The sequence below is a fragment of the Anolis sagrei genome, chromosome 3 (genome assembly GCF_037176765.1).
Source record: "Anolis sagrei isolate rAnoSag1 chromosome 3, rAnoSag1.mat, whole genome shotgun sequence".
In the NCBI taxonomy this organism is placed as follows: domain Eukaryota; kingdom Metazoa; phylum Chordata; class Lepidosauria; order Squamata; family Dactyloidae; genus Anolis; species Anolis sagrei.
Genome location: NC_090023.1, coordinates 226,227,687 through 226,238,935, shown reverse-complemented (window position 1 = coordinate 226,238,935; position 11,249 = coordinate 226,227,687). Strand labels below are relative to the sequence as shown.

The following is an 11,249-nucleotide window of genomic DNA, read 5'->3' as shown; positions in this document are numbered from 1 at the left end:
GAGAAACTATGGACATTTCATTGCAGTGCCTTCAAAATCTCATGCATTTTTCTTCATGTTCTAAGATAGTCAGTAGTTTATTTTGGATCAGTTTCGAAGCAAACTGCTATATCATCGCATTCCACTAATTTCTTCAGCTTTGCTCACTGGTTTGTACATAATCTTCTTCTTGTAGAAAATTAAAGCAAAATGGGGATACACTAACAAGCAGGTTGAGTGGGCAAGAGTCCAGGAACAAATGAAGGAGGAGAAGCCTAGATTTGGGAAGTACCTTAGACATTATCTAATCTAACTCCTTGTTTAGTGCAGGTTCTGCAAGCAAAATACAACCTAAGCATTCCTGATGGATGGCTGTTTAGTTTTAGTTACCAACGATGTTGAGCGTGGATACCCCAAATGATTTAATAGAGTTTGGGAAAGTTGCTTTTTTGAACTATAGCTATCAAAACTAACTTGTCAGTATGGCTCTTGCCCATGTGAACTGGAGGATTATGGGAGCTGTAGTCCAAAAAAGGTAACATATCCAGGTTCTGACAAAAGAGATATTTATTGGAGGAAAGATAGTTGCCCCAAGGGCCTCAATTCAGAGTTAAGTTCAACAGGCTCTATTGTAGTTTGGAACTATGGGGTGAAGGTTTTTTTTTTTCCTGCCCATTTAACTCCAACAATGGTAGCAAATGTTTTTTCTGCCAATTTAACAAAGTAGAGGAAGAATCAAAGTGACAGAGGGAATTTCCCATTTGAAGCCTCTCTCAATCTTTTTTTGCCTGTTGCCAGCCATCCCTGCTTGCATGACTATGAAATCAGTGCCAAAATAAAATTCTTCCAGCAAATGGGCTGGTTAGAGGGGGGAGCCAGCCAGGAGCTATTGGGAAACAAGGAAGGACAAACACAGTTGGGTCATCACTTCTGCTAAACCAGCAGACTCTGCTTGTTCTATAAAAAGGCAAGGCAGCTGAGTCCAAAACCTCCACAGCCGCTTGGGTGCAGTCAAGGAGTGACACCAGGCAACACCTATCTGGAAATCTCCAGAGAAGGAAAACACCATGAAACTTGCCCTCCAAGCCACGCTGTCCTTTGGGCTGCTGGGTAAGTCAATGTTCATTTGCACAAAGGAACACGAGGGGTGCCTTTTCCACTACTTGTAGAAACAGAAAACATTTCAAAAATTGCAATTTTCATTCACAGTGCTTATTTATTTCAAGAAGCAGAACAATTAAAATACAATCTTTAGTGCACAGAAGGCTCTCCAGATGTGGTAGGATAAGGATGCATCTACATTGTAGAATTAATGAAGTTTGACATCAGTTTAACTGCCACAGTTCAATACTGTGGAATACTGGGAGTTGTATTTTGGTGAGGCACCAGCACTCTTTGGTAGAGAAGGCTAAAAGACTTTGTAAAATTACAGCACCTATGATTCCATTGCATTGAGCCCTGATAGTTAAACTGGTGTCAAACCATGTTCATTGTACAGTGTAGATGCAGCCTCAATCTCCTTTTGCCTCTCACCATTGCCTGTACTTGCAAGGACTGGTTGGGATTGCAGCTGAACAACATCTGGAGCATCACAATCACCCCCCTTCTTCTTCATGAGAAACAATGTAATCCCTACTTTGGAATGGTCAGAAGTCTCATAGCAGTACTGATCTTTATTGATGGGTCAGTCCAAAACCTTGACAATCCTCAAATGTGCACACAACTTTAAGCCAGAATTTTAAAATATATTAAACATTAAATATAAATATAAATTTTATAATTAAACTGCCATAATCATGTAGTGTAAAATGGTCTGTGGTCTTTTGTATGTATCTCACTTGTGTCTTCCAGCCACTAATTTTATCTTTTTTTCCCCTTACCAAATGAATTCATTAAAGAGTAAAGTGGCATAACTCCACAATGTCTTCTAACTAATTTCTCAAGAAGTTCTTCACCCTTCAAAATATCTGGGGACCCACATAGATGCTCAGGAATTCAGAATTTAGGAACCCTTACTTCATGAGATACCATTCCTTTAGTTGGAATCAAGGTTGTTCAGGCTACTCTCTCAGCTTCCACGGGTACAGGTTTCTTGTAAAAGTATGCCATGGGAATTTTCAGCCACGTCGCTGATGACATTGAAACTAGCCTGGGTCAGTTTTTAATAGTTCATCTTGTAGACACACCTTCTGTGATAGGTATAAGATATTATTAAGACAAGACAGGATATTATTATTAAGGGCAGCAAAGGAAGAGGCAGACATAATGTTTCTAGGAAACAATCAACTTCTACTGAGTGATGAAATCTGCAAGAACATGATGTGATTTTGCAGCTCTCCAGTCATTAATCTTGTGCAGCAGAACTTCCCGGTGGATACACACAATGATAATTAAGAAATTGTGATATACCTAGTCAGAAAAAAGTTTTCTCATGTTACTCCTATGTTTTCTATCCTTGGTCCATACCGGCAGTGGTCAGCTTTAGATATGATCTTTTTCAGCCTTATCTGAAGAAACCATGAATTAAATTCTTGCATGCAAATCTTCTGTACTGTACAAGTGACCTGAGCTACTGCGCTTCTCCTAATTAGGAATGAATGTTAATAATGTGAGTCCAATTTGCATGTCTAGTTTCAAAACGTAAACAGAGGTTTGGTGGCTTTCAGGGTGCAGAAAACTAAATCAAAACCATGCTTAGAGTGAAGAAGGGCTAAACAATTCTTCCTACCACCAGGTCCTATGAAGTTAATACAAAAACAAAGTTTCTGCTTATATTGAAAAGAAGGGGGCACCACAGAAATTTTCCATTGGTTGGTTTACCATGGGCCATTTAGTGAAAAACTGCAGATAGTGAAGCTGTTCCACAAAAAGGGGCTCCCACAATAAAAGACTTTGCAATTTAAAAAAGTAGGAGAAAACTTTTCAAATACGAAAAAAGTGGAATCATACAAAAATAAACATTATCTCCAATCTTACTGCAAGTTTTGTTTCATTTCAAAAAATAAAATCTTATTTTATGTTTTGTTATCGTGTACATTTTGAATTAGATATATATGGCAGCATCAAAACCTTTGGTTTAAGGCAGCCAAAGGTATTGCTCCCATAGTGGAGGCTCAGTCCTTATAAAACTTCTGGATTGTAGACTCTGAATACAATCTGTTCTGGAAGTTGCTATATTCCCTCTGAGCTATCAGATGTACATCTTGGGAAATAAATTAAGCAATGTACGTAAAATGTACGCTATGGAATATGACATTTTGTGTAGCAGTGTCAGAATTATAGAAATCCTTCCTCTAAAGAGACAAGCTTCCCTGTTTAGCTTCCAATAAAGAGTAAAAACAGCCCATGTTATATCCAGTGGGGTTTTGTTTACTTTTTATTAAGGTCCCGAGAGCTGAAAACATTGACACTCACTAGGTTCAGGAAATGTTCCACAAAATAGGAAGTGCGTTAATCTGATACTATTTTTCTTTCGTTTCATTGTCTGTTTTTTTGGCTCTCATTGTTTTAATAGACAACATGTGATTTTTCACAGAAAAAAAACATTCCTTTGGACATAGGATATGTTGCACACTTTAGTACCTGAGGTGCAGAAAATACCACACAACTTGCACAGTGCAAGTGCTTGTTTTATCATGAGGGCTAATCTTTGTATTTAAAATTGTTTAATACTTCATTTTTGTACACTGCCTTGGGGAGCCTTGTGACTTAAAGATAGTTTGGAAATATTTTTGAAAATATAATTTTAAAAAATCCCAACAATAAATAAAAGTAAAGGTTTCCCCTGACATTAAGTCTAGTCATGTCTGACTCGGGGAGGGGGGGGGGGGTTTGTTCGTTGACACCTCCAAAGTCATGAGGCCAGTATGACTGCATGGAGTGCTGTTATTTTCCTGCCAGGGTGGTACCTATTGATCTACTCACATTTGCATGTTTTCAAATTGCTAGGTTGGCAGAAGCTGGGGCTAACAGCAGGAGCTCACCCAGCTCTCTGGATTCGAACCACCAACCTTTTGGTCAGCAAGTTCAGCAGTTCAGTGGTTTAACCTGCTGTGCCATCAGGGGGCCCTTATCAGCAATAACTAGAACCATACGTGTGATTTTTTTCTGCACCATTTTGCTTGTTAATTAACAGATTAGCAGTTCTTCATGGAATAAATTTATAACTATCATTTGTTTGTTATGCAACACTCATAAGTTTTTAATTGTTTCTCCATATTATGCTCCTATGGTGAGAATAACTTATTTTTCCCAACCATATTTGCCACCTCCTCCTTCTCCACCTTTCTTTTAGTAACTCAGGAAATACAGTTTTCATGTGTTAGCATGTTCACATCTAGTAATTGCCTATTGAAGTGATGCCAGTTGTGACAACAGAAAGCTGTCCTTCACAAAGGGGTCAACAGTAAAACAGCTTTGGTCCATTTTGTAGGCTTTCCATTTAGTACTGGAGAATAGCATTGATGTGACTAAGGAAAGAATCCAATTTCTTGAAACTATGGTGAAGGCAGTCCAAGCACTAGTCTCTTCCTTTACATCAATACTTCTTTTTTCCTTTTCTCTACAGCGCTGAGCCTTGCAATATCCCCAGTAAGATGGTGTGTCACCTCAGACCCTGAGCAAGTAAAATGTCGCAGACTGCACGACTGTTTCAGCAGCCAACAGTCAGAGAACTTGCCACAATTAAGCTGTGTGAAGAAGTCTGATATCCATGAGTGCATAAAGGCCATTGCTGTAAGTGACCAGAAAACAGACATAAATGCTGAGGGATTTCTCTGATCTCAGTGTGTGAGAGGAGCTAAATATTCATGGCAGAACTATCAACCTTGCTGCAACAGCAGGTGGAGGCTATTCTGATGGTGAATTCACTGTGACTATTAGTCTGAACCAGTGGTTCTCAACCTGTGGTTCCCCAGGTGTTTTGGCCTACAACTTCCAGAAATCCCAGCCAGTTTACCAGCTGTTAGGATTTCTGGGAGTTGAAGGCCAAAACATCTGGGGACTCACAGGTTGAGAACCACTGGTCTAAACTTTGAAGGCGCTATCCAGGGTGCTGAGAAACATAATAGGTTCCTCAGTTTAGATAGCTCTTTTTAGGCCTGCACAATCTGCCACTCTCCAGCTGTTTTGGCCTCAAAATTCCAGAAGCCTAAGCCATCTTGTGCAATGGTCAAGAATTCTAGGAGTTGGAGGCCAAAACAGCTGGAGGGCCACAGGTTGTGCAGGCCTAGTTCATACTAAAGAATCTTGATCACCCCACAACCATGAGGGTTATCAATGCTGTATGTAGAAGAGTTGGCCTCTGAGATCATAGGATCATAGACTCCTAGAGTTGGAAGAGACCATAAGGACCATCCAGTCCAACCTCTTGTCATGAAAGAACATAAAATCAAAGCACTCAGACATTAGTGCTGTAGGGAGACATTGGTTGAGAAATGAGAACAAGGAGTGGTCACATGATCAAACTTGATAGAAGAGAGCAAAAATTTGAAAGCATTGGGAAGATTATTACAAATCTGGCAAGGTCAGGGGCTCTTTCACACAATGCAATAAATATAGCACTATGATTCCACTGTAACAGCCATTTTCCCATTGTGTGAAATGTTGTGATTGACAACCCAGGAAGGTCTGTGTGGTATTCTCAGCTAGGGAGCAATAGTGCCTCACCAAACTATCAATCCTAGGAGTCCACAAGAGACAGCCAGGGCAATAAAAGTGGCATTGTAGCACTATGATTGTATATCTTGAAAGGGATCTTAGAAGAAAAAAAAAACAACAACTTTGGTCCAGTGAAGGGCTTTTTAATCTGGAAAATTCCTTTATACTCAAATGTTATTAATTGAGTGATTGGTTCAATTTATATCATGTCTTTTCTTCCAAAGGAGGGATTCATGGCAGCTCATAGTGACATTAAATGAAATGGCTGATAGGTATAACTCTCAGTTTAGCTTTAATTAATTCTTTGTACCTTGTACCATATCTCAATTTAATCTGTAGCTGTGCAGATGTAAAGATTGCTAAAATACTTCTGCTGAAGGCCATTTCAAAAGTATGTGTGCTTTGTCTGTTGGTACAAGGCAGATTTTGAGGAGTCACTGCCAGTCTTTTGTCTTTGGGAAATGTATAAATAATGAATCAATGCCTTAAACCTTTCTTTCTTACTGATTCTGGATGTCCCACCTTGCAAGCCCACCTTAACCAGTGAAGCCTTTGGTGAGGAGAGCTGGGAGTCCAGCTAGCTCTGGAAAACTGCATGATTGCTCTTGCCATTTTTGTCTCTTTTATGTCCAAGAAGTGTTTTGATGTTCTCTCATTTTCTCCTGTTATGTGTTTCCAGAATAATGAGGCCGACGCCATCGCCCTGGATGGAGGATTTGTTTATGATGCAGGCCTGGCCCCTTACAACCTGAAGCCTGTTGTATCTGAAGTCTATGCCACAGGTGGAGGAGGTAAATTTGAAACCAGAAACAAAAGTAGAGCTCTATCTGAGAATGCATGAAGAATGGATGTTCAATCTGAATTCAGAAATGAGTTCTGAAAGAAATAATATATTTATCAAATTACATTTCAAAAATATTATAATGTATGGGAATAATGGTAAATTTGAGTATGCATTTGGACTGAGTATGCTGCCTGTATAGACTTCCTGCTTTAAAAACAAAAGTGTTAAGACACCAAAGCTTCCAGCAATGGAAAAAGAAAACTTTGGGATGCATCTATGTTGTAGAACAGGCATGGACTAACTATTTCCCCTTGGAGCCACATTGTGGGCCTGGCTGGGAGGGCCTGGCAAGGAGAGAGGGGGCCTGGCACACGCTGGGTGGAGAAGGCCTGGGAAAGGACAGGGCTAGGAGGGGGCAGGGCAGGGCCTGGGTCATCCTTAGGTTGTCCTCCCAGCATAAGGATGGGGCTGCTTGTCCCATCCTTATGCTGGGAGGAAGCCAGGATGCACTGCAATCGTCCCAATCCTACTTCCCATCTTCCTCCCCCAGTCCTTAGGCTGTCCTCTTGGTATTATGCCAGGAGGAGGGCAAGATAGGCCGTGGTTGAGTGTACTCCGGAGGGCTCTCATCTGCCATGTGCCTTCCTCAAGCCATCCTTCCGGCATAAAGATGGGGTTGCTCGCATCATCCTTATGACAGGAGGAGGGTGAAACACATTGTGGCTGAATGCGCTCCAGGGGTCTCAGCTGCTACATGGCTCCCCCCCCCCCATCTTTTTGGCATAAAGACTCAGTGGGCCACAGTATCTTTATGCCAAGGGCACAGGGAAAATGAGGAGGGCCTGAAGTAAGCGCCCATGGGGCCACAGTTTGCCCACGTCTGCTGTAGAATGAATCCACATTAACTGCCTGACTCAATGCTATGGGGTCATGGGGGCTGCCAAAGAATGCTGAAGCCTGACAAAATTCCAAATCACATAATTGCATAGGATAGAGCCATGGCAATTAAATTAGAGGGGTTCCAGATGAAGCAGCCTTCCTTTTTGCTTTGGCTCAGCACTAGAATTACAATATTATGTGAATCTAATGTGCACCTTAGTTTGAGGGAGACAATTTCACCAAAAAAGGCGAGTATTAGATTTGACAAAATACAGTATTTCAAAGCATACTTTTAGAGGAATTTTGAGTGAGTCTTTTTTATCCCAGATTTTGTGCCATTCTGTTTCAACTCAAAGGTTTTTCTCTAAAAAAGGAACAGTACAGCATTGAAGGATAAGAGTTTTCAAAGAGATTACTGTAGTTTGTTTTGGTATGAAAAAGGAAGATGTGGTAGGTATGAAAAGGACAGATGGGGAAGGAATTAAAACTAAATGATTTCATTTAGCATGAGCTAACATAATTTTCAGTCCACTTCTGAAATACTGAGGGAATACAGTATTTAAGCATCTTGGCAATTAACCGATTGATTAACATGAAAGAACAGCCTTTCCTAACACTGTCAAGAGTAAGAACAACAGCATACTTTGTGTTTGCTAGCACTGAAAGAAATCTCAGAAAAAATACTTTATAAAGTAACTTTGTAAGCTTTGTATGTAGAAAGTGTTAATATGAATGGCATCTCTAGGTCAGTGGTTCTCAACCTTCCTAATGCTGCGACCCCTTAAAACAGTTCCTCATGTTGTCATGACCCCCAACCAGAAAATTATTTTCGTTGCTACTTCATAACTGTAATTTTGCACAAATACCTGGTATGCCGAAACTTGAATACTGGTGGGGTTGGGGGGATTGATTTTGTCATTTGGGAGTTGTAGTTGGTGGGATTTATAGCTAACCTACAATCAAAGAGCATTCTTAACCCTACCAATGATAGAATTGGGCCAAACTTCCCACACAGAACCCCCATGACCAATAGAAAATACTGTGTTTTCTGATGGTCTTTAGTTACACCTCTGACATCCCCTTGTGACACCCCCTCCCCCCAGGGATCCCAACCCCCAGATTGAGAAACACTGCTCTAGGTCTTTCACCATGACTGGAAGAAGTTGACACTGGAGGGGTTACAGAGTTTAATTGAATCCATGAATGACACACTAAAAGAATCTATTGGGTCAAATCAATTCAAGCTGGACTGCAATGGCAGATTATTGCTTTAGGTGCTCTCTGATTCTTTTAAATGGAATTCTAAGAGTCTAACGATAGGAACTTGTGCATGCAACTATGTGCTTTAGAATTAAGCTGTGAACCCTCCTTGAATACAGATTGCTACTAGTCCCAAACATCCAGAGGTGGGAGTTGACAGATTCTAATTTAGATTACAACTTCCAGGATTCTCTATTTGCTGGCCTTGGAAAATCTGGGAATTGGACTAATTCAAATTGGGAGGTTTTTCTGTGATGTGAAAATCCAAATTTGTGACCCCAGGACATGATCTGAGGTTGATGATACAGTTCTAAATGCATTCCCAAGGAGAAGTTGGAACACTCCCCATGACACACAGATTTATATCTGCTTTCTATTTCTTCTTGTCAGAATCTGTTACCAGTTACCGTGCTGTGGCCGTTGTGAAGAAAGGAACAGTAGAGTCACTTGCTGATCTCAGAGGGAAGAAATCTTGCCACACAGGCTTGGGCCGATCCGCTGGCTGGAATCTTCCAATAGGGACGTTGGTGGCTAAAAAATACATAGACTGGAAAGGAGCAGATACAGAACCATTAGAAAAAGGTAAGAAGCATTCTGGAGAGAGAAGTGATATCTGGGATGGAGGCAAAGCCCAATAGAAGAAAACCACCTTCACCAGATGTTTAAACATTTCCAGAAGTATAAACAGGTGGACCTCCAGCAAAGCAAAACAATAAATGACATCTGGTGTTGGTTTGCATGACAGAATGTTCTATTTCAGGTAACCAAGTAACCCAACAAAGTGGATTTTTGGTGTCAAGCATATCCAGCAAAATGTAATTTCTTAATACATTTTATTGAATTGGATATTGGCTTAATTATATTCAGAATAGGCCCATTGGTTTCAATGAATGTACTCTACATATAACTAAGTTCACTTACCTTTTAACTCCCAGATGGAATCAGAGATTTTTATTGGGTTGTATGTCTTCAGGTGCATCTACATTATTGATGCAGTTTGACACCACTTTAACTGCCATGGCTCAATACTGTGGAATCCTGGCATTTGTAGTTTGGAGAGGCACCAGCACTCTTTAGCAGAGAAGGCAAAAAAACCTTGCAAAACTACAACTCCCATGATTCCCATTGTTAGTTAAAGTGGTGTCAAACTACACTAATTCTGTATAACCTTAGGTGCCAAAATAACATGGCTAGCCTTAAGTACAATGCACCTTGACTGGGAGTGAGGGTACTGTTTATTGTTTTGCTTTAGGCAGCCAGGTGTCTTGGGGCAAGTTTGGTTGAGATGAGCCCTGTAGTTCAGGGGCAAGGAACCTTGGTCCTCTTGATCTTTTGGACTTGTTACCATCACATAATCTCATAATATAGACTCTTATGATACATGTAACATATTTCCTATCTCTTTTAGGCCACCTTCGGCCATGTAGGGAAGTGGAATTATTTCAATATATCATACTTCTATGCCCGCTATTGAAGTGTAGCAGAGGAGAAAAGCTAGTATTAGTTCAATACGGGACTGTGGCATAGCTGTCTGGGAGTCAGCTGCATTAAGATCACTACTGACCAAAAGGTCATGAGTTCGAAGCCAGTCCGGGTTGGAGTGAGCATCTGTGTCTGTCTATGTATGTTGTGTGTATATGACATTGAATGTTTGCCATGTATATGTACATTGTAATCTACCCTGAGTCCCCTGCGGGGTGAGAAGGGCAGAATATAAATACTGTAAATAAATAAAATAAATAAATACATCTGTTGGCCCAAAAGGAGTCTGACAAGTGGGGTTTCCTTATATCCACTGCAGTGCCTGTTGGGTTGCCTTTCTCAAGTTTCATTGCAATTGGTGCCACAGAAGCTGCCTTTGAGACAAAATCCGTGAATGTAGTGTGCTCTGTATCTGTTTCTGACCAAAGCTAGAGAACCATTGAGACCCTGAAAATACTGGCTCCCCTGGGGACTGTTTTGAGGCATTTGTGGAATTACTCCTACTTATACCAAATTATGTATGAGGGCTACTGAATGAGAAGGGAGTATCTCCTCCCCCCTCCCCAATCTACCATGACTTAATTGTATATTCTTTTTTGACAGCTGTGGCCAGATTTTTTGCAGCTTCCTGTGTTCCTGGTTCCTCTGAACCAAGTCTGTGCCGCTTATGTGCTGGTGTAGGCAGTGAAAAATGTAGCAGGAATGATCCTTACTCTGGATATTCGGGAGCTTTCGAGTGAGTGGCATATGTTTTTCCTTACTTTTTTTGAAATGTATTAATGGGTTTATTTATTTCATCATAAATATGATGGTACATGTGTATGTAGTGGGAGACAACAGCCTTTTACACAAAGTAGTGTTTCATATTTTTTATTATCTGAAGTAATAAGATTTTTCAAGAACAGCTTTACTTGACTTTGCTTTCTTTTTGAAGTTCCACAGGCAAAAGATGAAATAGGTCTTTATGTGCCAATATTTTATTATTTAAATGGGTTTTACAATTATTCCATTGTGTAAAAAGCCCAACCCATTATGGCCTTGATATTACTGATGGACATTTTTCAGGGGCTGCACATTCAGAATTTTCTGGAGTAGCTGAAAATTTCTCTCCATCTAACTGGACTGTTACACAATAACCTACCCAAAATTGTACACAGATGTGGTGACTACACTTCCCCAAAAGCTGTGCTACTAGAATTATAGAGCT

General features: G+C 40.4%; 1 protein-coding gene across 1 annotated transcript in view; it reads left to right on the top strand.

The window, feature by feature from the left end:
• The first annotated feature begins 900 nt into the window (after positions 1-900).
• LOC132770740 (ovotransferrin) overlaps positions 901-11,249 on the top strand; it is a 36,794-nt gene continuing 26,445 nt past the window's right edge. Inside the window, exons 1-5 of the mRNA XM_060767994.2 lie at positions 901-1,089; positions 4,547-4,713; positions 6,317-6,428; positions 8,951-9,142; positions 10,646-10,778. Coding sequence (XP_060623977.2) covers positions 1,047-1,089; positions 4,547-4,713; positions 6,317-6,428; positions 8,951-9,142; positions 10,646-10,778 — 647 coding nt within the window. The 5' untranslated portion in view covers positions 901-1,046. The remainder of the gene's footprint in view (positions 1,090-4,546; positions 4,714-6,316; positions 6,429-8,950; positions 9,143-10,645; positions 10,779-11,249) is intronic.